Below are 26466 nucleotides of genomic sequence, written 5' to 3' on the forward strand. Positions count from 1 at the left end.
GTTGGTAAAGAATCTGCCTGCAATGCAGGAGACTCTGGTTTGATTCCTGGGTGGGGAAGATTTGCTGGAGAGGGGATAGGCTACCCACTTCAGCATTCTTGGGCTTCCCTTGCGGCTCAGCTGATTAAAGAATCTGCCTGCAATGCTGGAAACCTAGGTTCGATCCCTGGGTTGGGAAAATCCCCTGGAGAAAGGAAAGGCTACCCACTCGTTTTCTGGCCTAGAGAATTCCATGGACTGTATAGTCCGTGGGGTCACAAAGAGCTGGACACGACTGAGTGACTTTCACTTAGCCATTAGTTCATGTAATGCACTTTTATTTTTGTTTTCCAAATTACTGATCCCACCACTGCATTGATTTTATAATCCATTAATGGGCTGAGCCTTACAGTTAGAAGAACACTGATCTAAAACTTGGTTTTCAAACTGTTTGACAGAACCTGTGGCATTGTCTTAGGAGCTACAAGTGTGTGAGTGTGAGAATGAGAGAGAGAGAGAGAGAGAGAGACAGAGGTGGGAACAGGATGGGATGCTAAACTGGTGAGTCCAGTTCTCATGCCATTGACAGAATAGGAGCGGGTTCAATTCAGTTCAGTCGCTCAGTCGTGTCCGACTTTTTGTGACCCCATGAATCGCAGTACACCAGGCCTCCCTGTCCATCACCAACTTTCGGAGTTCACGCAAACTCATGTCCATCGAGTCTGTGATGCCATCCAGCCATCTCGTTCTCTGTCGTCCCCTTCTCCTCCTGCCCCCAATCCCTCCCAGCATCAGAGTCTTTTCCAATGAGTCAGCTCTTTGCATGAAGTGGCCAAAGTACTGGAGTTTCAGCTTCAGCATCATTCCTTCCAAAGAACACCCAGGGCTGATCTCCTTTAGAATGGACTGGTTGGATCTCCTTGCAGTCCAAGGGACTCTCAAGAGTCTTCTCCAACACCACAATTCAAAAGCATCAATTCTTCAGCGCTCAGCTTTCTTCACAGTCCAACTCTCGCATCCATACATGACTACTGGAAAAACCATAACCTTGACTAGACGGACCTTTGTTGGCAAAGTAATGTCTCTGCTTTTGAATATGCTATCTAGGTTGGTCATAACTTTTCTTCCAAGGAGTAAGCATCTTTTAATTTCATGGCTGCAGTCACCATCAGCAGTGACTTTGGAGCCCAAAAAAATAAAGTCTGACGCTGTTTCCAGTTTTCCCATCTATATCCCATGAAATGATGGGACCAGATGCCATGATCTTTGTTTTCTGAATGTTGAGCTTTAAGCCAACTTTTTCACTCTCCTCTTTCACTTTGATCAAGAGGCTTTTAGTTCCTCTTCACTTTCTGCCATAAGGGTGGTGTCATCTGCATATTTGATTATTGATATTTCTCCCAGCAATCTTGATTCTAGCTTGTGCTTCTTCCAGCCCAGCGTTTCTCATGATGTACTCTGTTAAATAAGCAGGGTGACAATATACAGCCTTGACGTACTCCTTTTCCTATTTGGAACCAGTCTGTTGTTCCATGTCCAGTTCTAACTGCTGCTTCCTAACCTGCTTAATTAGAAAATTAGAGATACCAAGGGAACATTTCATGCCAAGATGGGCTTGATAAAGGGCAGAAATGGTAGGGACCTAACAGAAGCAGAAGATATTAGGAAGAGGTGGCAAGAATACACAGAAGAACTATACAAAAAGATCTTCATGACCAAGATAATCACGATGGTGTGATCACTCATCTAGAGCCAGACATCCTGGAATGTGAAGTCAAGTGGGCCTTAGAAAGCATCACTACAAACAAAGCTAGTGGAGGTGATGGAATTCCAGTTGAGCTATTTCAAATCCTGAAAGATGATGCTGTCAAAGTGCTGCACTCAATATGCCAGCAAATTTGGAAAACTCAGCAGTGGCCACAGGACTGGAAAAGGTCAGTTTTCATTCCAATCCCAAAGAAAGGCAATGCCAAAGAATGCTCAAACTACCGCACAATTGCATTCATCTCACATGCTAGTAAAGTAATGCTCAAAATTCTCCAAGCCAGGCTTCAGCAATACATGAACTGTGAACTTCCAGATGTTCAAGCTGGTTTTAGAAAAGGCAGAGGAACCAGAGATCAAATTGCCAATATCTGCTGGATCATGGAAAAGGCAAGAGAGTTCCAGAAAGACATCTATTTCTGCTTTATTGACTATGCCAAAGCCTTTGACTGTGTGGATCATAATAAACTGTGGAAAATTCTGAAAGAGATGGGAATAGCAGACCACCTGACCTGCCTCTTGAGAAACCTGTATGCAGGAGCGGGTTACCATTTCCTACTCTAGGGGATCTTCCTGACCCAGGGATGGAACTTGCTCTCTTGTGTCTCCTGCATTGATAGGTGGGTTCTTTACCACTGCACCTCCTGGGATATAAACAATACTTTTCAGATTTGTCCCTAAATCAGATATTCTTAGAGGAATCTTATAAACTCTGCCTTCAAAATATTTCAGTCATGTCTTTAAGGGTTTTGGATATGTAGACAACAGTAGAACCTTAGAGGCTGCAAGCCCCTCACTTGATTATGCATCTTCTCTGACTACTGAAAATATTAGTACTTCTGCCTCATCAGACATTTGGGTTTTGTGGTCCTCAATCTGAACAACAGAGCACTGAAGTACAAAGAAAGAAAACAAAAACCATTTATCAAGTTGTTAAAAATTGGAGTTGATGGAAAACATTTAAATCAAAAGTCCCTGGAGGATGAGGAGCAGACACGCTTGGGGAGCTAATGTGATGGATGCACCCAGAGTCTTAAGTGTGCTGAGTGAGGATGACTCAGAAATTCTCCCGACGGAAAGCCAGCTTTCCTTATCTGTGTTAAAATGCCATGGTGTTTCATTGCCCAGAAAGCAAGACAGGGAAAAGTTGGTGGAATATTATTAAATATATTTAAACATGTGACAGTGTGTTACTTAGCTTCCAATTACTAGTAGACTTCAGAGGCCAGGAAGGTTGCCAGCTCATTCATCTGATCATTACTTACCTTGACCAAAGGCCCAGGAGAATATATACTGAAATAAAAAAGCTCTCATTAGCATTTAATGCTTTTCCTTAAAGCCTTCATTTTAATACTATGAAATCAGATTTCAGAGAATGTCATAATTAAGATTTTCATAAAGAGAAACATTTAATACTGTTTAAATATGTAATGACTCCCAGTGCTATCTGCACTCATTCACATCATAAACCCACTAAAATGGGCTTTAATTGCCACTACGATTATGCTCCCTTTACTTAACCTTACTGTACAACACCTTCAAGGCCAATTTATGAACCAGACACAGAATTATTGCTGCTTTATTATAATCACACCTTATTAACCAGAAATGTTAATCTGGTTATATTCATCAGACTGGGCTCTGAGTAACTGGCAGCTCTTTTCAAAAATCAACTTTTCCTGAAAAGATGAATATTTGGTAACTTTAGAACACACCAGAAACTCCAAGAGCTACTCTGAAAAAAGAGTTCCAGAAGTGTTTGAAGCATGGAAACATTTGTGGAATAACTATATAATCTTCAAAGGTGATAACTTTGAAGGCAGAAGTGCATAGATGGATTGGCTTTGATAGATTTACTTGTAAGATTGGTCAGACGACTTGGTAGTCACAAGTCATGTTGAGTTTGACTGGATTAGCTTCTTTGGCAAATCAGGTGTGACATTTATGTTTTGATTTAAGAGTAGTCCCATCATGAGGGAGAATGATTTGGCAGACCCTTGTGGCTTATGTTCCTCTCCTCTCGAGAGTCATCCCGGGGGAACTTGCTCTTTCTGAAGTTCTTTGGATTGGTTTTGAGCTGCCTTTCAGATGAGTAAGAGAAAAAAGGAAAAAAAGAAGTCATTGTTACTGAATTTAAAGTACATCAGAATTTGCCTAAATAGTAATCATAATAGCAACTCTGTAAGGTATGTCTTATCCGCATTTTACTGAAGAAACTGGATTTCAGAGAGACTGAAGTGGTTGCCAAGGTGACATCTAACAGAGGTAGTTGGAAGCTTAGATTTTAATGTTTTGTGTTTCAACATTTTTACTAATAACATTTGAGTACTTTTTTTTTTTAAGAGTTTAATTCACATCTGGCTCTAAAGACTCAATCAACTCTTCACACACACACACACACACCAGCCTTTCTTGTCAGTGTACAAATTTATAAACTCCGGAGGCATTCTTCATAGCACTTTCTAGGTATCTTTCTCAGAAAAGCCTATGAGGACTCCCTGCACTGGGCAGAGAGACCGAGGAAGACATAAGGGGGAAAGATGACCTCAGTGAAGTGCTGATTCCCAAGGAAGAGGGGCTCCTCATCAGGCACGTTCCTTTCTCACATCACCCCTACCCAGACCTAGGTCAGACAGTGTAATGTGCTATGGTAGGTAGATAATGCCTGCCACTTCCCCACCTCCCTAAGTGACCATATCCTCACCCCTGGAACCGCAGTATTACCTGGCAGGGGAAAACTCAGTTTGCAGATAGAATTAGGTTGCTGACCAACTGAACTTAAGTTCAGTAGACAGTCCTTTAAAATGTGGACAGGGGAGCCAGAGTGATGGGTTCTGCGAAAGACTGGTCCTTGCTGGCCTTGAAGAAGAAGCCAGAACGTGGGCAGCCTCCAGAAACCAGAAAAAGCAAAAAAAAAAACAACAAAAAAAACACAAAAAACCAAAAACGAGATTCTCTCCTGGAGCCTCTGGAAAAGAACACAGCCCTGCCAACACTTTGAGATGCATTTTAAGACTTCTGACCAGCAGAACTGTAAGTTAATACATCTGTGTTGTTTTTAGCTACCAAGTTTGTGGACTCTGTTACAGCAGCCATACAAAACTCACGACGGCCAGCCTTGCTTCCTCTCAGCACCGGAGCTCATGGGCAGGAATAATCAGCATGGACCCAAGTGTCAGCAGACACTCAGGCCACGATACAGAGGTCAGGCAGTGGTGAAGAGGTGGGTCAGAAGAGAGTCACGGAAGGAGGTCAGCTGTTTGGTTCCACATCCGGCTGGGGCCCATGGATTGAGGTCCAGCCTCCAGTCTGCTGCTTATGAGCTGTGGTCTTTCGTAGGCTGTTTCACCTTGTTGAGGTGTGGGGCCTCATAGTAACACGCGGGTGATTATACCTGTCCTGCTTGCAGGGTGCTGTGAGAACCGAAAGAATGGGGAATGGGAGAGCACGCTTACACACATTTTCAGTTCTGGGTAGTGAATCTCATAGTTAGTGCCTCACTTCTGTAGAAGAAGTGTGATCTACTATTGTTATTTTTAATAATAAACACATATATGTGACTTTAAACACTTCCTTCTAAATCTGCAATTAACAGGAAAATCTAAGCAGAACCACCGATTCACTCAGAGATTGCTGTTTCACTGAACTTTATGTTATCATGGTACATTAGAGCCAAAGGGGACCTTAATGATCACGTCATCCATTTTCCAGACAAAGGAGCAGACTGAAGAAGATCACACCTTTTTAGAAACAGAATTCCCCAGTAAGCCCATGGTAGCAAAGCAAAAGCTTAGAGACCTTAAGACATGGACAGCTTTCTAAAGTAGAAATTCAGCCCAAACTAAGCAAGCCGTTCCCTTCTCCAGCCTCCAAGGATGACACCTTAGGTGCATAAAGAGCCCTCGCTCTTTCAGTCTTGGTTGTCATTACCCTGATTTGCCCACACCCTCTCCTCTGCCGAATCTCAACTTAAATGGCCCATCACTTGACATCATGGCAGGGGTTCAGGAGTTGGATTCAGGGCATTCTGTATCCCAGTTCGAGCCCTCCACCTTGCCATGTGCCTTGCCCTCAAAGGCAGCAATTGTCTGCTGCTATTAGCAAGCCTTACTGTATCAATCAGGGAAGTTCTGCCAGTATAAGAAGGGCACATCCCCATCACCCATTAGCAGTGACAACTAATGTGAGCAGACTGGGCCAGAGAGACCGATGCTACCCCTGGAACCCACCTCTGCACTTTCAGATCCCAGCACTTACCTGACAGGATGCCAGCTCAGCCAGTTGGTCCTGGTAGCCCGTGTGCTTTGCCAGGTGAGCCAGCAGAAGCCCTCAGGACCAGAGAGGCAGAGTATCTGATGAGGATGGAGTCAGGTGAGCCATCGTAGCCACTAAGTGGATGAGCCACTCAGGCTTATTTTTCTCATCTGTCAAACGATGGAGTTGGACTGCATTTCCTTCTAGGCTTTTCTGGAATTGCAGGTTATCCCAGTTCTTGTGTGGGAAGTTTTGTGTATCTTAAATAAGCTGAATGCTGATAGTAAGGATTTTCCATTTGCAAGAAGTAATTTTTATTTTTGATTATAAAAGTAATTTATGTTTGATATGAAAAAGCTATAGCAATGCAGAAGTGTAAAAAGTGTTTTAACTCCCACAACCAGTAGTAAGTCATCAGTCAGGCTAATTGCTTTCCCCATCCCCTGAACAGATGACTGGTGCACCCGCCCATTAGCCACCCTTCTTGAAAGAGTGGTTAAGATTCTAAGTCACTCTTTGCTTATTTTAATGGTTTGAACAATTGGTGAAACCGAAGAGTGACATTTGTACTTTATTCTTCCTTCCTAAAAGTCCAAATTCAGACTGTACAGCCCAATTACAAACACACATGAAGAAGTTACATTTCAGTTCTTAATAGAAATAACATTATTTTTAGAGTAATCAAAAAATTGGAGGAGACAGACAAAATGTTAATAGCAGTCTAAGATGACAGGACTTTGGGAGATTTTTTCTTTCAGTTTTTCTTCCTAGATTGGGGCATTGCATTTATATTAATTGTGTAATGAAAAAAATAATTTTAAGAAAAGTGTTCCTGATAATTGATATACCTCGTGATTAGATTCAAACCAAACAGCCCCAAACTGACACATTAAAAGTTCACTGACTAAACAGCTTTTAAAAATTTACTGCTACTTCCTTTTAGGCTACTTCTTTTTTCTGTTAGGAATTCCACTCAGAATTAAAGATAAAGGAATAATTGTATTAACTGGGAAAACTGAATGGGTTTATCGCCTCAAATATTTATTGAGCAGCTGCCACAGGTAAGACACTGGGGGAGCTGGATGAGTGGACACCAGCCCAGCTCCCAATGGTACACACCAGAGGGCCTTCCTAAGGGCTTTAAGATACAAAATGCTGAGAGTCCAGAGAAGTAAAGAATCATTTCTGAATGATGAGAATCCAAGAAAGCTTCATGTAGGGAGTCAAATTTGAGTTTATTCTTAGAAAATGGGTGGTACTTTTCATACTCAGATTGAGGGGCTTTTTTTAAGAGGTGGAAGTGCAAACAGGCACAGAGGTGCCAAGACCAGGACACATCAGAACAAGGAGTCCAATTTGGCTGAGGCATACAGCGTGTGTGGAGGGGACAGATAAGACTGGCACAGGGCTGGAGGGGACTTGACTGTCAGGCCACAAAGAGAGCTTGTAGAGGATGGGTGATCAGTCTTGAGCAGGAAATGTGATACAATCAGTGTCAGAAGAATTCCTCTGGCCAAGCTGAGTGTCAGGTAGGTGGTAGTGTGAGAAGACGAGGATGGCAAGGTGAATCCCAGCTGAATGATAACTGGGTCCTGAGTTGGGCAGGTGACATCAGAAGGAAGACAGGTGTAAGAGTGAAAGTCTCAGTCGCTCAGTCGTATTTGACTCTGCGACCCCATGGACTGTAGCCCACCAGGAATTCCTGGTGCCCATGGAATTCTCCAGGCAAGAATACTGGAGTGGGTTGCCATGCCCTTCTCCAGGGGATCTTCCTGACCCAGGGATCGAACCTGGGTCTTCTTCATTACCAACTGAGCCACTAGAATAGACTCAACAGATCAGGGGCCTAGGATTCAGCAAGACTAGTGCCCAAATCCCATTCTTCCTCAGCATTACTTAGTTCCTCTGAGCCTGTCTCTCCTCTGCAAAGTGGGCATAAGAGTAATTATATCATGGGGTTGCTGCACGGTAGGCAGTTATTCTCGTCCAGCATTTTTGCACAGCTCTGGCATGGTGAGTGGTCAGTACATGTCAGTGCCACTGATGGTACGACCTGGAGCTGGAATTAGGAAGCAAACGGGTCAGCTGGGATGAGTGAGCAACAGGGGCAACAGTACAGCAGCCGGGAACGCGGCATCTGGAGGCAGAGATTGGATGGGACTGCTGACACTACTACTTACCAGCTGCCATCTTGTACAAGCCACTTAACCCCTCTCTCAGTTTCATTAGCTGTAAAATGGGCAGAGTGTTCGTATGCCCCTCCTCCCCAGGGAGCTGCTATGGAAATAAAGCGAGGGGCAGATGTACAAGTGCACGTATACCTGACACATTTTAAGGACCCAGTAATTCTTAGTCATTGGGTCAGGGGTGGGGATGTGGAGCTGAATGCATTTTCCCCTTCCATCCCCAGTGGCAAGATGTGCAAGTAAAGGAGGAGATACGCTGCAGGGAACTGAACATGAAGGACAGACCTGGGAAGAACGCACGAGGCTGGAGGTAGTCAGGAGTTTCTGGCACGGAGGTGACTGTTGCAGCTCTCCGGGTAGATGAACAAAGGAGTACATAATTTGGCCTAAGGAAACAATCAGACAAATCCAGAGTATCGGACATTCTGAAAGACATCCATGGGGCTTCCCAGGTGGCTCAGTGGTAAAGAATCCACCTGCAACGCAGGAGCCGTGGGTTTGATCCCTGAGTGGGGAAGATCCCTGGAGTAGAAAATGGCAACCCACTCCATATTACTGCCTGGGAAGGAGCCTGGGGACTACAATCCATGGGGTCGAAAGAGCTGGACATGACTTAGGACGGCAACAACAAAAGGCCCAAAAAAGGTGAAGGAGGTGGCCTCAGATGGGAGGGTGCCTTCCCCTTGGCCCAGGTTGGGGACTGAGGAGACGTGGGGGAGGAAGCTCCCTTCCTGTCAATGAGGGCTGAGGTCAGGCCTTGCAAGAAAGGTGGCAGGTGTGAGGCAGTGAAGAGGGGAAACTTAAAACACAGCTGCCATCAGGCCTGCAACGGGGTAAGGAAGATGGCGGAGGTGAGACAAGGCGCTTGGTACTGGGGGGCCAGCTGGGGAGGGGAGCAAAAAGAGGGCTTCTCCAGGACTGCCTTCCTAAGGCACTGGGAATGATAGGGTAATGAGCAGTTCTGGAAACTGAACGGCCTCCTGTTCAGAACTTGGTGCTGGGCAAGGGCTACTCATCAAAGACTTACTCGTTAGGAAGTAAATCTTTTGGGGGGTAAAAATGCCTGATCCTCGTTTCAATGCACACTCTACCCTGGGTTGCGGACACATGGTGTGGTAGTCCTTGGTGTGTAAGGAAGTTTCGGTCCTTTCAAAGTTACCAGCCAAAGAATGGCCGTGGCCCCAAGTGCCGTAGGTTCACGGGGCCCGTGGACTCTTTTCCAAAGGCGGTCAGAGGAAAACCACCGCCTGCGCGGGTCCCACGAAACGCCACCAGCAGAGGAGGCCGCTGGAGAGGATCACGAGCATATTCTGGTTCTGCTTCTCAAGACCCTGCATTTGGCGATTTCAATTTGGCAGAGGGGTCAAGGGACTGAGATCCCGCTCCCAGGTGAGGCTGAAGACGCCGCTCCGCGGGCCACACGTGGAATACCGCTGGTGGAGTGGGGAGGTGGGAGCGGCCAAAACCTACAGAAGGACCTTCGTGATGACGCAGCCGTCCCTGGGTTCCCCCTCGGGCTCGTCTTTGAGTGGAGCGTGCAGCGGGGGGGCCGGGGCCAAGGCGCCCTCGCGCCGGCTCACTTCCCGCTGCCGCGCCTGCAGCGCCTCCCTCTCGGCCTGCAGCTCCCGGCGCGCCTGGGCCGCCGCGCGCTCCTCCTCCTGCAGCGCCCGCCGCCTGCGCTCCAGGGCGCGCTCGCCCTGCTCCACGGCCGCCTCGCGCCGCGCCAGCTCCCGCTCGCGCAGGCTGCCCCGCACGGCCAGCGCGCCCATCTGCTCGAGGAGGCGCGCCCAGTCGCCCTCGGCGGCCGCGACGGGGCCAGGGGCGGCGGGTGGCGAGCGGCGGGCGGCGCTCTCCGCCAGCTCCCGCCGGTGCGCGCTTCTCAGGTGCTTCCACAGCGCCGGGGTGCTCGCGTGCCAGCCCGGGCCGCGGCCCACTTGCTCCCCGCACAGCCGGCAGGTGGCCCAGGGACCCGCCGCGTGGCCAGGGCGCGCGGGAGCCAGGTGGAAGTACCCCCAGGCCTCGGAGTAGGGCGCCCCCAGGCGGCCCGCAGCCGCGTCCGGCCCGCCGGTCTCTTCCATGGTCACGGCCGGCTCTTCGCTCCTCATTCTTTAGGCAGCGCCTGCACCGAGGGAGACAGGGGTTAAGTTAATGACCGCAAAATTACATGTGCCACCGGACAACCGCTCCAACACACAGCTTCTAGGACTAGATTTGACCTGTGAAGAAACCATGCCTCGTTCTCACTACTGACAAAATCCTGTAGTTTGAATAGTCACTTGCATTTCTTTCTCAGTTCAGTTCAGTTGCTCAGTTGTGTTCGACTCTTTGCGACCCCATGGACTGCAGCACGCCAGGCTTCCCTGTCCATCACCAACTCCCGGAGTCCACTCAAACTCATGTCCATCGAGTCAGTGATGCCATCCAACCATCTCATCCTCTGTCATCCCCTTCTCCTTCTGCCTTCAATCTTTCCCAGCATCAGGGTCTTTTCCAGTGAGTGAGTTCTTTGCATCAGGTGGTCAAAGTATCGGAGTTTCAGCTTCAGCATCAGTCCTTCCAGTGAATATTCAGGACTGGTTTCCTTTAGGATGGACTGGTTGGATCTCCTTGCAGCCCAAGGGACTCTCAAGAGTCTCCTCCAACACCACAGTTCAAAAGCATCAATTCTTCGGCGCTCAGCTTTCTTTATAGTCCAAGTCTCACATCCATACATGACTACTGTAAAAACCATAGCTTTGACTAGACGGGCCTTTCTTGGCAAAGTAATGTCTCTGCTTTTTAATATGCTGTCTAGGTTGGTCATAGCTTTTCTTCCAAGGAGCAAGTGCCCTTGAGAAATAAGTCTTCTTCAGTATGTATGTTCATTTGTTTATTTCAGCACGTTAATTACTCAGGAAAAAAAAAAATGTTGAAGATGCCTAGGCCTTCTTTCCATAACCAGGAGTCTTTGAAATTCACTGGATCCTTACCTAACAAGTACTGAGACTAAAATTGGGAGGCCAAGCTTCCCATAAGTTTAAAAAGTGCTTTATATATATATTAGCTTTAACTAGTCTCTTTTATGCTCTTTTAAAAGAAACTGACCTTTTCCGAATAAAAGAAAGGCTCCCTTTTGAATTCTTCTTGCAGTGTTCCAGAAGGAGTGGGGAAAAAGAGTTTTAGGAATGAAAATTTTGTTTCTTAGACCTTAAGTGCTAGGACTGAGCAGCTTTTTAAAAAGCTTTCAGAGAAAACTTTTTTCAAGATAAAAATATTTTTCTGTGATTTTAAAAACCATGTGCTTATGAGAAAATTGTCCTAAGAGTCATTAAAATGCACATCTCATTTAGGAAAAAGCAATATACAGGGCAGTTTTGTAAACTTTTACCTTCAAATGAGGCGATGGGCAGTCTCAGTCATTGCTGCAGGGTTTTCAGCAGACCCAAGTTCTCAGGTGGAAACAGTGTAGCGTGACTTCTGAGATCTCAAGAACCATCAGCTGTGCTAGGAGTAAAGTCAGAGGACAGGCAGCCAGTAAAATACATTCAATTAAACAGCCCTAAAAGTAGACACTAGAAATACTAGCTCGTGCCTTGACCCTCTGGTGTTCGTTTTCCCAACCCTCTCATAGTTGCTCTGGTCACGAAACAAATAAAATTAGTTCTCTGTGCTGCTTATCCCAACTAAATGGCCCTCTCTATATATTTGCAAGACAGAAAGGTTGGTCAGTTCCAAGGAAAAATAATAATTGTTTGCTTTGTCCAACAAATAGTTGTAGTTAAAGGGGTCCGAACACAACACAGTGCCTCTCATTGTAAGGTCTTCTCTATTAAGAAAGTGTTTCCCAATGTGATGACCTATCACATGAGGAGGGAGAAAGAAAAGGCGACATTTCTTCTTTAAGAAAATAACTTCACAAAGGGTCAAATGTATGATTCTCAACAAATCTGCTTTGGAAGTTTAAACAATGAGAACAACTTGCAGCTCTCCTGAGAACTTATTTCATGGGGAAAATTCAGGCCAAGTTGGGAGAATCCTGGGCAGTGAGATGGCCAGTGCTCCCTGTCAGCTTTTAAACCAGCAGCAGTGGAGATGGTGAAGTTCCAGAATCTTTTGTTAAAGGCAACTAGGGATGACTGGAGACAAAGATGAGAACAGAAAAGACAAGTTGATTTTTTTTAATTTATTTTTTTATTGAAGGATAATTGCTTTACAGAATTTTTTGTTTTCTGGGCTTCCCTGCTGGCTCAGATAGTAAGGCATCTGCCTGCAATGTGGGAGACACGGGTTCGATCCCTGGGTCAGGAAGATGCCCTGGAGAAGGAAATGGTAACCCTCTCCAGTACTCTTGCCTGGAAAATTCCATGGATGGATGAGCCTGGTAGGCTACAGTCCATGGGATCACAAAGAGTTTGGCAAGACTGAGCAACTTCACTGGCTCACTGGTCAAACCTCTACGTCAATCAGTGATAGGAATACATATTTCCCCTCCCTTTTGAACCTCCTTCCCATCTCCCTCCCTATCCCCCCACCCCCGCCCCCAGGTTGATACAGGGCCCCTGTTTGAGTTTCCTGAGCCATACAGCAAATTCCTATTAGTTATCTATTTTACATATGGTAATGTAAGTTTCCATGTTACTCTTTCCATACATCACACCCTCTCCTCCCCTCTCCCCATGTCCATAAGTGTGTTCTCTAGGTCTGTTTCTCCATTGCTACCCTGTAAATAAATTATTCATACCATGTTTCTAGATTCTGTGTATATGCGTTAGAATACAATATTTATCTTTCTCTTTCTGACTCACTTCACTCTGTATAATAGGTTCTAGGTTCATCAGCCTCATCAGAATTGACTCAAAGGCATTCCTTTCTGTGGCTGAGTAATATTCCATTGTGTATATGTTCCACAACTTCTTTATCCATTCATATGGAGATAGACATCTAGGTTGCTTCCATGTTCTAGCTATTGTAAATAGTGCTGCAATGAACAATGGAATGCATGTGTCTTTTTCAATTTTGGTTTCCTCAGGGTATATGCCTAGGACTCAGATTGCTGGGTCATATGGTGGTTTTATTCCTAGTTTTTTAAGGAATCTGTTTTGGTGCCAGTATCCTACTGTCTGGATGACTGTAACTTTGTAGTATAATCTGAAGCCAGGAAGGTTGATTCTTCCAGCTCCATTCTTCTTTCTCAAGACTGCTTTGGCTATTCAGGGTCTTTTGTGTTTCCATATGAATTGTGAAGTTTTTTGTTGAGTTGTATGAGCTGCTTGTATACTTTGGAAATTAATCCTTTGTCAGTTGTTTCGCTTGCTATTATCTTCTCCCATTCTGAGTGTTGTCTTTCCACCTTGCTTATAGTTTCCTTTGCTGTGCAAAAGCTTTTAAGTTTAATCAGGTCTCACTTGTTTACTTTTATTTCCTTTACTCTAGGAGGTGGGTCGTAGAGGATCTTGCTTTGATTTGTGTCATCAAGTGTTCTGCCTGTTTTCCTCTAAGAGTTTTATAGTTTTTGGCCTTACATTTAGGGCTTTAATCCATTCTGAGCTGATCTTTGTATATGGTGTTAGGAAGTGTTCTAATTTCATTCTTTTACATGTAGCTGTCCAGTTTTCCCAGCACCATTTATTGAAGAGGCTCTCTTTTCGCCATTGTATATTCTTGCCTCCTTTGTAAAAAACAAGGTATCCACAGGTGCATGGGTTTACTTCTGGGCTTTCTATCTTGTTCCATTGGTCTGTATTTCTGTTTTGGTGCCAGTATCCTACTGTCTTGATGACTGTAACTTTGTAGTATACACTGAAGCCAGGAAGGTTGATTCTTCCAGCTCCATTCTTCTTTCTCAAGACTGCTTTGGCTATTCAGGGTCTTTTGTGTTTCCATATGAATTGTGAAGTTTTTTGTTCTAGTTCTGTGAAAAATGCCACTGGTAATTTGACAGGGATCACGTTGAATCTGTAGATTGCAGTTGATAATATAGTCATTTTCACAATATTGATTCTTCCTACCCAGGAATATAGAATATCTCTCCATCTGTTTATATCATCTTTGATTTCTTTCATTAGTGTCTTATAATTTTCTGTGTACAGTTCTTTTGTCTCTTTAGGTAAGTTTACTCCTAGATATTTAATTCTTTTTGTTGCAATGGTGAATGGGATTGATTCCTTAATTTCTCTTTCTGATTTTTCATTGTTAGTGTATAGAAATGCAAGTGATTTCTTTGTATTGATTTTGTATCCTGCAACTTTGCTAAATTCACTGATTAGCTCTAGTAATTTTCTGATACTATCTTTAGGGTTTTCTAGGTACAGTATCATGTCATCTGCAAACAGTGAGAGCTTTACTTCTTCTTTTCTGATCTGGATTCCTTTTCTTTCTTTTTCTTCTCTGATTGCAATAGCTAGGACTTCCAGAACTATGTTGGTGAAAGTGGACACCCTTGTCTTGTTCCTGATCTTAGGGGGAATGCTTTCAATTTTTCACCATTGAGAATAATGTTGGCTGTAGGCTTATCATATATGGCCTTTACTGTGTTGAGGTAGGTTCCTTCTATGCCCATTTTTGGAAGAATTTTAAGATGACACCACCCTTATGGCAGAAAGTGAAGAGGAACTAAAAAGCCTCTTGATGAAGGTGAAAGAGGAGAGTGAAAAAGTTGGCTTAAAGCTCAACATTCAGAAAACGAAGATCATGGCATCTGGTCCCATCACTTCATGGGAAATAGATGGGAAACAGTGGAAACAGTGTCAGACATTAGTTTTCTGGGCTCCAAAATCACTGCAGATGGTGACTGCAGCCATGAAATTAAAAGACGCTTACTCCTTGGAAGAAAAGTTATGACCAACCTAGATAGCATATTCAAAAGCAGAGATATTACTTTGCCGACTAAGGTCCGTCTAGTCAAGGCTATGGTTTTTCCAGTAGTCATGTATGGATGTGAGAGTTGGACTGTGAAGAAGGCTGAGCGCCGAACAATTGATGCTTTTGAACTGTGGTGTTGGAGAAGACTCTTGAGAGTCCCTTGGACTGCAAGGAGATCCAACCAGTCCATTCTGAAGGAGATCAGCCCTGGGATTTCTTTGGAAGGAATGATGCTGAAGCTGAAACTCCAGTACTTTGGCCACCTCATGCGAAGAGTTGACTCATTGGAAAAGACTCTGATGCTGGGAGGGATTGGGGGCAGGAGGAGAAGGGGACGACAGAGGATGAGATGGCTGGATGGCATCACTGACTTGATGGATGTGAGTCTGAGTGAACTCTGGAAGTTGGTGATGGACAGGGAGGCCTGGCGTGCTGCGATTCATGGGGTCGCAAAGAGTTGGACACGACTGAGCGACTGAACTGAACTGAATCATAAATAGGTGCTGAATTTTGTCAAAGGCTTTTTCTGCATCTATTGAGATTATCATATGGTTTTTATCTTTCAATTTGTTAATACGGTATATCCCATTGATTGCTTTGCGTATATTGAAGAATCCTTGCATCCTGGAATAAACCCAACTTGATCATGGTGTATGAGCTTTTTGATGTGTTCCTGAATTCTGTTTGCTAAAATTTTGTTGAGAATTTTTGTGTCTATGTTCATCAGTGATATTGGCCTGTAGTTTCCGTTTTTGGTGTTGTCTTTGTCTGGTTTTGGTATCAGGGTGATGGTGGCCTCATAGAATGAGTTTGGAAGTGTTCCTTGCTCTGCAATTTTTTGAAAGAGTTTTAGAAGGATGGCTTCTAAAACTTCTCCTGTGAAGCCATCTGGTCCTGAGCTTTTGTTTTTTGGGAGATTTTTTTAATCACAGCTTCAATTTCAGTGCTTGTAATTGGGTTGTTCATAATTTCTATTTCTTCCTTGTTCAGTCTTAGAAGATTGAGCTTTTCTAAGAATCAGTCCATTTCTTCCAGGTTATCCATTTTATTGCCAGATAGTTGTTCATAATAGTCTCTTATAATCCTTGTATTTCTGCACTGTCTGTTGTAACCTCGCTTGTTTCATTTCTACTTTTGTTGGTTTGATTCTTCTTCTTTTCTTGATGAGTCTGGCTAAAGGCTTGTCAATTTTATCTTCTCAAAGAACAAGCTTTTAGTTTTATTAATCTTTACTGTTGTTTCTTTCATTTCTTTTCATTTATTTCTGCTCGGATCTTTATGATTTCTTCCTTCTACTAATCTTTTGTTGTTGTTCTTTTTCCTGTTGTTTTCGGTGTGAAGTTAGGCTGTCTCTTCGATGTTTTTCTTCTTTCTTGAGGCAGGATTGTATTGCTGTAAACGTCCCTCTTAGAACTGCTTTTGCTGCATTCCATAGGTTTTGGGTTGTCATGTTTTCATTGTCATTTGTTTCTAGAAATTTTCTGATTTCCCTTTTGATTTCTTCAGTAACATGTTGGTTGCTTAGAAATGTGTTGTTTAATCTCCAGGTGTTTGTGTTTCTTACAGTTATTTTCTTGTAATTGATATCTAGTCTCATAGTGTTGTGGTCAGAGAAGATGCTTGATACGATTTCAGCCTTCTTAAATTTACTGAGGCTTGATTTGTGACCCAAGATGTGATCTATCCTGGAGAATGTTCCATGTGCACTTGAGAAGAAGGTGTATTCTTCTGCATTTAGATGGAAGACATCAATGAGGTCCATCTCATTAATCACTTAAGACTTGTGTTTCCGCATTAATTTTCTGTTTTGATGATCTGTCCATTGGTGTGAGTGGGGTGTTAAAGTCACCTACCATTATTGTGTTACTGGCAATTTCTCCTTTTATGTCTGTTAGTGTTTGTCTTATGTACTGTCTTATGTCCTATGTTGGGTGCATAGATATTTACAATTGTTATGTCTTCCTCTTGGATTGATCCCTTGATCATTATGTAGTGTCCTTCCTTATCTCTTGTAACTTCTTTATTTTAAGGTCTATTTTGTCTGATATGAGGATTGCTATTCCAGCTTTTTTTTTTCTTCCTATTTGCATGGAATATCTTTTTCCATCCTCTCACTTTCAGTCTATATGTGTCTTGAGGTCTGAAGTGGGTTTCTTGTACACAGCATATATGTGGGTCTTGTTTTTGTATCCATTCAGCCACTCTGTGTCTTTTAGTTGGAGCACTTAATCCATTTAAAATTAAAGTAAGTATTGATATATATGTTCCTATTGCCATTTTCTTAATTGTTTGGGGTTGATTTTGTAGACTTTGGCTTGGATCATGAACTCCTTATTGCCAAATTCAGACTGAAATTGAAGAAAGTGGAGAAAACCACTAGACCATTCAGGTATGACCTAAATCAAATCCCTTATGACTATACAGTGGAAGTGAGAAATAGATTTAAGGGACTAGATCTGATAGACAGAGTACCTGATGAACTATGGATGGAGGTTCATGACATTGTACAGGAGACAGGAATCAGGACCATCCCCAAGAAAAAGAAATACAAGAAAGCAAAATGGCTGTCTGGGGAGACCTTACAAAGAGCTGTGAAAATAAGGGAAGCAAAAAGCAAAGGAGAAAAGGAAAGATATAAGAATCTGAATGCAGAGTTCCAAAGAATAGCAAGGAGAGATAAGAAAGCCTTCCTCAGTGATCAATGCAAAGAAATAGAGGAAAAGAACAGAATGGGAAAGACTAGAGATCTCTTCAAGAAAATTAGAGATACCAAGGGAACATTTAATGCAAAGATGGGCTCAATAAAGGGCAGAAATGGTAGGGACCTAACAGAAGCAGAAGATATTAAGAAGAGGTGGCAAGAATACACAGAAGAACTGTACAAAAATGATCTTCACAACCAAGATAATCATGGTGTGATCACTCACCTAGAGCCAGACCTCCTGGAATGTGAAGTCAAGTGGGTCTTAGGAAGCATCACTACGAACAAAGTTAGTGGAGGTGATGGGATTCCAGTTGAGCTATTTCAAATCCTGAAGATGATGCTGCGAAAGTGCTGCACTCAATATGCCAACAAATTTGGAAAATTCAGCAGTGGCCACAGGACTGGAAAAGGTCAGTTTTCATTCCAATCCCAAAGAAAGGCAATGCCAAAGAATGCTCAAACTACTGCACAATTGCACTCATCTCACACGCTAGTATGGAGAAGGAAATGGCAATCCACTCCAGGACTCTTGCCTGGAAAATCCCATGGATGGAAGAGCCTGGTAGGGTACAGTCCATGGGGTCACAAAGAGACAGGCACAACTGAGTGACTTCACCACATGTTAGTAAAGTAATGCTTAAAATTCTCCAAGCCAGGCTTCAGCAATACATAAACCATGAACTTCCAGATGTTCAAGCTGGTTTTAGAAAAGGCAGAGGAACCAGAGATCAAATTGCCAACATCCGCTGGATCATCAAGAAAGCAAGAGAGTTCCAGAAAAACTATTTCTGCTTTATTGACTATGCCAAAGCCTTTGACTGTGTGGATCACTATAAACTGTGGAAAATTCTTCAGGAGATGGGAATAGCAGACCACCTAACCTGCCTCTTGAGAAACCTGTATGCAGGTCAGGAAGCAACAGTTAGAACTGGACATGGAACAACAGACTGGTTCCAAATAGGAAAAGGAGTACATCAAGGCTGTATATTGTCACCCTGCTTATTTAACTTCTATGCAGAGGACATCATGAGAAACGCTGGACTGGAAGAAACACAAGCTGGAATCAAGATTTCTGGGAGAAATATCAATAACCTCAGATATGCAGATGACACCACCCTTATGGCAGAAAGTGAAGAGGAGCTAAAAAGCTGTAAAAGAGGAGCACGAAAAAGTTGGCTTAAAGCTCAACATTCAGAAAACGAAGATCATGGCGTCCAGTCCCATCACTTCATGGGAAATAGATGGGAAAACAGTGGAAACAGTGTCAGACTTTATTTTGGGGGGCTCCAAAATCACTGCAGATGGTGACTGCAGCCATGAAATTAAAAGACGCTTACTCCTTGGAAGAAAAGTTATGACCAACCTAGATAGCATATTCAAAAGCAGGGACATTACTTTGCCGACTAAGGTCCGTCTAGTCAAGGCTATGGTTTTTCCTGTGGTCATGTATGGATGTGAGAGTTGGACTGTGAAGAAGGCTGAGCGCCGAACAATTGATGCTTTTGAACTGTGGTGTTGGAGAAGACTCTTGAGGGTCCCTTGGACTGCAAGGAGATCCAACCAGTCCATTCTGAAGGAGATCAGCCCTGGGATTTCTTTGGAAGGACTGATGCTAAAGCTGAAGCTCCAGTACTTTGGCCACCTCATGTGAAGAGTTGACTCATTGGAAAAGACTCTGATGCTGGGAGGGATTGGGGGCAGCAGGAGAAGGGGACGACCCAGGATGAGCTGGCTGGATGGCATCACTGACTCGGTGGACATGAATCTGAGTGAACTCCTGGAGATGGTGATGGACAGGGAGGCCTGGCGTGCTGTGATTCATGGGGTCGCAAAGAGTCGGACACGACTGAGCGACTGAACTGAACTGAACTGAGGGTTAGTTCTCCAGAGAAGGTAATGGCACCCCACTCCAGTACTCTTGCCTGGAAAATCCCATGGACGGAGGAGCCTAGAAGGCTGCAGTCCATGGGGTCACTGAGGGTCAGACATGACTGAGCAACTTCACTTTCACTTTCATGCATTGGAGAAGGAAATGGCAACCCACTCCAGTGTTCTTGCCTGGAGAATCCCAGGGACGGGGGCTGCCGTCCATGGGGTCGCACAGAGTCAGACATGACTGAAGCGACTTAGCAGCAGCAGCAGGGTTAGCTACTTTGTAGGCTAGGGTCTTGGAGTCAGTGCTCCCACTCCAAAGGCTCAGGGCTTGATCTCTGGATCTGATTCCACAGCTACTTGGCTTCCTGCCTCAGCTGTCCCAGCTCATTCATCCTTGAATTTCCTCACAGCAGAAACTAACAAATGAAAGTCCTGGAGGGAGCTGGGGCCCACATGGACTAGGGGTATGGAGGTCGGCTGGGTGCTCAGCAGTCCCTGGCATGCAGAGCCAGCATCCAGAGCGCCGTGAACTGCAGAGACGAGCACCATGGCAATCCCCTGACCACACCCGGGCCCGTGCCACCCAACGATCAACTCTGCGGCACCACAAGTTGCTTTAATAATAGTATATAGTGAAGCTTTTAATTCAGTTGCTTGTTACAGATGCATTATAGTTTTCTAAGTCTCATTTGTTTTTTCCCCCACCAAGTAATTCCTCTGAGATTAGGCAGGATATTTAACATTATCTCTTGACTTAAAAAAAAAACCAAAAAGCAAATTTACCAGAATCATCAAAAAAGATAAGTACCAGGCCTCTTTTAACAAGAGAAATATCTATTTACATATCTTCTGATATAATAGGCATTGGCTTGAATATGACAATTAGGTTTAAAAGTCTTAAGAAATTTAAGGCTAAATTTCCCTCAAGAGATTTACTAAACCACTAAACCCCCAAAGCTGGAGCGATGGGATGAGAGGGGAGTTACAGACCCCCTTAAAGAGTGACTTTTTTAATGTTTAGTAAACAGCCAGATTTTAGTTTTAGACTTTTTTTTGGTAATCTAACTTTACCTAAATTTTTTTCTACATTTCTTTTTTTAGAATTCCATTTCTTCTAAATTAGAATCTTATCTTTCCAGAGTACACCACCTTTTTTACTACTAGAAATACACAAAGTGGAGATAATAGAAAATAGTAGTACTATGAGTTCCTGATGGCTCAGCTGGTAAAGAATCTGCCTGCAATGCAGGAGACCTGGGTTTGATCCCTGGGTTGGGAAGATACCCTGGAGAAGGGAAAGGCTACCCACTCCAGTATTCTGGCCTGGAGAATTCCATGGACTATACAGTCCGTGGGGTTGCAAAGAGTCGGACACGACTGAGTGACTTTCACCATGAGTCCCTATATTTATAGACCAAGAGATTTAAAGTTTTTGTATAGTATCAAGACTACTGCTTTACAATCTTGAGACTGCATGCTTTCTTGAGATAGGGGTCGAAAATGGTATATAAGCTTCAGATTCTCCTACCTGTGCCAAAGTCTGAGAGCTATTATTACTGATATGCCCCTACAAGTGCTGGAGGTGACCAATTACTGTCCTGCTATATCTCCCTACAAGATGTCTACAGGTTTCTTCAAAATCAGGGGTGCCCAGAGGAGTGCCACGTATAGGAGTGCCATCTGTTGTAAGATGTAAAGTGGAAACAGGGATCAGAAGCACTGATTTTGATGATTTAACCCTTTGGATTTAGTGGAGTGCTCATCTGAGCCAGGGACAAGAAAAACCGCAAGTGTCGGCCAGCACAGAGTGCTGCCCCTCTGAGGGCGGCAGAGGGACTTCCTCTGCCTCTGCAGGCCTTCGCTCTCGGAGGTCTTGACCAGTGGAAGGCAGCATGGTTCAGAACTGCCTCACCTTCTCAGTCCTCCGACAACAGCTACGTTCTCTCTCGAAAGGGGCTTCTTTTAACGCTCAGTCTCTAAAGAGTGACCAGCAGTAACTGTGGCCACCAACCATTCCTAGGAGAGCCTTCCTAGCTCTGCCATGCAAGCGCTGAGCTCATTTCAACCATCCCTACAGTGCAGACTGAGAGAAGCTCCTATCCTCTGGGCTTGGAAGAGAAGTCTTAGAATCTTCGGCCACAACCACAATACACACTGGGAAGAAACAGACAAACAAGCCGGTTGAAAAATGGGCCAGAGATGTGAGTAGCTGAGTGAGTCAACAGCAAAATCAGATGGCCAGGAAATTTGTGAAAAGATGCACATCACTTATATTAAGTCTGTTGTTAAATCCCTCACACTAACACAAATGAAGAGGTCTGTCAGCCGAAGCTGGAAGGGAGGCTGAGAAGAGAGTGTATTCGTGCATCCCTAGTGGAGATGGGAAGGCTTTTAGGAAAACCAATCTGCAATTTCTATTAATTAAAAATAGATATAATCAGGGATCCAACTCCTGGGCACCTGTTCTGTATAACTAAAAAGGACCAATATGTAAAGTAACATGTATTAGGATGTTTGTCATAGGGTCATTTAGAATGGCTGAAGACTGGAATCAAAGGAATGCCTATCGGCAGGGGAATGGCTGGGTAAACAATGTGTAGTCACCTTGGAGAATATTATGCCACCATTAAAAAGACTGGACTGGAGCTCTGCCAGAGAGATTTCTGGAATAATGTTTTAGGAGAAAAGCAAGATGCAGAAAAATGTGTATAATATGCTGCTGCTGCTGCTGCTAAGTCGCTTCAGTCGTGTCCGACTCTGTGCGACCCCATAGACGGCAGCCCCAGGCTCCGCTGTCCCTGGTCTTGTATTAAATAATCAGTAGATCTGTATAGGGTATACAGATTTTTTATATATATGAAGAAAAATAAGGAGACACTATGGGTTGAGGGGGTAGCAGCTGATGTAAAAGGAGAAAGGGAAGAAGTAAAGACAAGGGCGCTAAGGAAGCGTGCAGGTGGCCATGGGTCTACATTTAGGCAGAGTTATGTATATGGCAGAGTCTATATTTATGCATAAATAATAACTGTATAAAACAATCCTCAAGTGTGTGAGTCAGGCAGGCCTAGGTAGCCTTAACTCTGAAGGCTGGAGGGGACAGTCCCATGGGGTATAGTGTGCTGCCATCTGGCCCTGGAGGGGTCCCAGTGTGTGAGCTAGCTTCGAGCGGATAGTTCGCTGTCCCCTGCCTGGGCAAAAGGAGATTCTATATCCAGAGAAAGGGGGGGTGCTGTGGGAGGGCACCCCACCTCACTCGTCTCCCCAGCAGAGGGCAGGCACTCAGGGGACACTGCATTAAACAAAATGAGCCTGATCTTATGCTTCTTAGCCCCAGCTCACCCAAGTCCTCCATCTCCCCATCTGTCAGGGGAAATGGTAAGATTAGTTGCCCCTAATAAACAGGTAGCTAAAATCAGATAATGCAAGTAATGTCACTACTGGACTCACCAGTACTATATCACTGGACTCACCAGTACTATATCATTTCAAAATATGAACAAAAGGAAGCTCCCAGTATTTACTGCTCACACATGCTCACCTGAAGATCTTAGTGGCTGAAAGGCAGTGCTGTTTTTCTTTTTAACATTTTGTATACAATAGAGGAGGTAGTTTAAGTAAGAAGAATTCTGAGGATTTTTTTAAATATAAAAGGCAAATAAAAAAGAATCATAGATCCACTTCCCCATCATTGACCAAATTTATTTTCAGTTCCTCAGTTGATCTTCCTGCAAAATAGGCAGGTAGAAGATAATATAGAAAAGTAGAAGATAATATAGCAAGGTAGAAGATAATATGGAGAAGGCAATGGTGACCCACTCCAGTACTCTTGCCTGGAGAATCCCAGGGACGGGGGAGCCTGGTGGGCTGCTGTCTGTGGGGTCACACAGTCGGACACGACTGAAGCGACTCAGCAGCAGCAGTAGCAGCAGCAGAAGATAAAATAATATAGGAAGGCCTAGTTTGCTGGAGTCCTGTGATATGCATTTCTTCCTTACTGATTACCCCCCAAAACCAAATATCTATTAACTGATATGGTTAGGTAAAAAGAAGAAAATAAATTTTAAAGTTCTATTTGTTTCCCTTATACAATGTTTAAACTATCAGAAATATGCCAGTGAATGTGATTATTTGACTTAGGTCCATTCACTCCATCCACTCTTTCATTCAAACTCTTCTTGTGTACCTGCTCAGGGCCAGGCATGTGCTTGCCACCCAGGAGGCCAAGAGGAGAACCACATAGTCCCTGCCCTCCAGAAGCCTGCCATCTGGTGAGGAGAGATGCTTCAACATGCTAACGCTCATGATAAAGGTCAGAGCAGTGTTCACTCATGAGGACTGGGGAGGGGTGGGTTTGGGACCCTAACACAAATGTTCATGCAGACACCCCTGCTTAAGCATCCTTTCCCTACCTTGCTCACGGTACAACGGTTACTAAAATACATCACCGTAGAGCTGAATCTAAAACATAAAGCTGCAGTTCTTTAGTTGTATAATCTGGCTTCCAAGCTCATATTTTAAATAAAATTTCTTCAAGCTAAATAAAAGCTCTGCTAGCATGAAATTAACAGTGGAAAATTTTGAATCCAATTTCAGGCAGAAAAAAAAACTGGAAAAAAGAGTAGACAGACTTTGGTTATTTCAAGAAAAAGGAAAAAGTACTGTTGATAGTATGATGCTTCTGAATTCTCCTTTGACGAGTTTTCATTCTATTATCTATTAATTGGAAGGGGTGATGTCTAAGCTGGTGGAAGATAAGACATTTGCATTAATTACCTCTGCATTTGATGGTCTCTGAAGAAGTCGTATTCTTTTAATAATTTATGAGATTAAAACCCAGATTTCTCAGTATGATCTCCCAGAATATCAATATAGAGAATAAGGGAAGAGATTGGAACCTGGATGAATAATTTGTGTAAATAATGGTGTAAACACACCATAAATGACTATAACATTGAGAATCAGCTCGTAAGCCACCCACGAAAGTTAATTTTATTATTTCATACTTAAGCTTTACACATACAAAATATCAGGCAAGCTAAAGGCCAAAGAACCAGGCAATGTTGTCAAAAGGAAATAACAGATGAATTAAAGCTCTGTTTGTCCATCCAGGGTTAATCACTTTAGGTGGATTAATCCAGCAGAGTTATAAACAAGTATGTGTAGGTTGAGCCTGTCTGATCTTAGGTGAGAAATTCACTCTAATGTGAAAGCCACACAGACTTGTGTGAAGACACTAAAAACATTTTTATCCACCAGTAACTTTAATCAAAGCAGAATATAATAATTAATACAAATAATTACCTGTGACAACTGACGTATCAAGGAAACCACAATTCATCTGTTAGCTGTCCATCTCTGTTGAAATATTAATTTACTACCATGTATTAATCTATTTATAAACATATCCAGACAATTAGAAAAATTAGTCTGTAGTCAGCAGGCTGAAGGCTTAAATGAATTAAAAATGCTTCCAAATTGTGAAGGATGGATACCTCGGTTAGGGAATTTAGTGAAAAAGTTTAGAAAAATGTTACACATGGAGTGTAAAACCTGTACTGGACCCACAACTAATTAACTGGTATATAGAGATAATCTCTAAATGTCATAAACCAAAATCTGAGATACCTCTACCATTAGCTAAAAGGCTGAGCAACATTATTAATATGTTTTTTAAATGAAAATCTTCCCTAATGTGGACCTTTATTTCAGGCCTACATTACTTTATTGAATACACTTGTTCCTATAAAGAAGGGTGCTGATCCATTTTAATCTTGTAAAATGCATAATTCAAATGAATTAGAGGGATGTAAAGCTGTCATACTTTCAAGATCTTCGTAAAAAGATTTTAATTACCTGGTTTTGGCTCTTGACTTTTGCATACTTTATTTATACTTTTTCATTATCAGTTGCCTCAAGCTATTTTTAGTCCAAAAAAAGTATCTAAACAATTTCATTAATGAAAAGTGCACCAAAGGATTACCCTAATTATGTCAATTTATCAAGCTAATTTCTATAACAGTTTCTCTTAAAAACCATTATCTGTGTAGTCTTGGCTAATTAGAAGTTCTCATGGTGGCAGGTATTTTTTTCCTGAAGGAGGGAAAAATACCTTTGCTGGGTCAACTTCCAGCATTAGGTTAGCGTAAGTGATTAGAGCAAACTGCTCCTGTCCGTTCCGAAAGGATCAGAAAATCCCTTTGTTTGAGCACGGTAGGGACAGGGGTCTTTGTTTGAGTATCTAGCTTGCATTCAGTTTCTCGCCAAAGTGGGAATTAAAGAAAGTCTCAGTTAGGGAAAGGGCCCCAACCACTTGCCCTGACTACAATAAGGCAACTTTAATAAGGGGAAAGCACAATATTTTCGATATTCCTAAATAACTTTTTTTGACGAGAGATGGTAGAAAAGGAGCAAAATGAGGTGCACAAAGAAACTGCACGAGGCCTTTATCAGAATCCCGAGTCCAAACCCATCTTTTACGTAAAGGACGACCCGAGCACCGCCGAGGGCAGGCCGGCACCTGGCGCACCCGGTGTCCGGGCGTCGTCGGCGGGTCGCGGCTCCTCTGCGGTCCCCCGGGGCCCGGGGCTGGTCCCCAGCTCACTCCTCCATCCGGCCCGGCCCGGGGAGCCTCCCTCAGACCCCGCCGCTCCCCCGCCCCGGCAGTCCCCAGTCTCCCCGCGGGCGCGCGCCCACACTCACCCATCACCTCTGAAGCGGGCGGTGGGCTGGGAGTCCGGGGTGGCAGAGCCCCTCCGGGCTCCTCGCAGACATGTTGTCCTGTGCGGAAAGCGCCGCGCGTCCCCCTTAAAGACACAGCGCTCCGTTCTGGCTGGGAAGGGGGCGTGGGCGAGGACCTGTTGTTGA

General features: G+C 43.8%; 2 protein-coding genes and 1 non-coding gene across 8 annotated transcripts; 1 reads left to right on the top strand and 2 right to left on the bottom strand.

Annotated features, from left to right (window-relative positions):
- Window positions 1-303: 303 nt before the first annotated feature.
- Window positions 304-26383, bottom strand: ZBED3 (zinc finger BED-type containing 3). 6 transcript variants are annotated; one of them, XM_042251998.2, is made up of 5 exons: window positions 26302-26383; window positions 24904-24957; window positions 23141-23327; window positions 11551-11661; window positions 304-10302 (listed from the first exon to the last, which is right to left on the bottom strand). In XM_042251998.2, exon 5 carries the CDS (start codon window positions 10286-10288, stop codon window positions 9650-9652), a length of 639 nt encoding a protein of 212 aa, XP_042107932.1. In that variant the 5' UTR covers window positions 10289-10302; window positions 11551-11661; window positions 23141-23327; window positions 24904-24957; window positions 26302-26383; the 3' UTR covers window positions 304-9649. The 6 variants fall into 6 exon arrangements, with proteins under 6 accessions (XP_042107932.1, XP_042107931.1, XP_027827275.1 ...); XM_042251997.2 differs by having other exon boundaries at window positions 11551-11666; XM_027971474.3 differs by lacking the exon at window positions 23141-23327.
- Window positions 21390-21529, bottom strand: LOC114115952 (small nucleolar RNA SNORA47). The gene has a single exon (XR_003590056.1). It is a non-coding gene; the product is annotated as a small nucleolar RNA SNORA47 (small nucleolar RNA).
- On the top strand, window positions 25996-26466 carry LOC132660101 (uncharacterized). Its single transcript, XM_060418515.1, has one exon. The coding sequence runs from the start codon at window positions 25996-25998 to the stop codon at window positions 26464-26466; it is 471 nt and encodes a 156-aa protein (XP_060274498.1).

This window comes from Ovis aries, chromosome 7 (genome assembly GCF_016772045.2).
Source record: "Ovis aries strain OAR_USU_Benz2616 breed Rambouillet chromosome 7, ARS-UI_Ramb_v3.0, whole genome shotgun sequence".
Lineage (NCBI taxonomy): Eukaryota > Metazoa > Chordata > Mammalia > Artiodactyla > Bovidae > Ovis > Ovis aries.

Bases quoted from the DNA above. Each gene is read 5' to 3' on its own strand.
- ZBED3 (XM_027971476.3), bottom strand. From the start codon at position 10,288: ATGAGGAGCGAAGAGCCGGCCGTGACCATGGAAGAGACCGGCGGGCCG.
- LOC132660101 (XM_060418515.1), top strand. From the start codon at position 25,996: ATGGTAGAAAAGGAGCAAAATGAGGTGCACAAAGAAACTGCACGAGGC.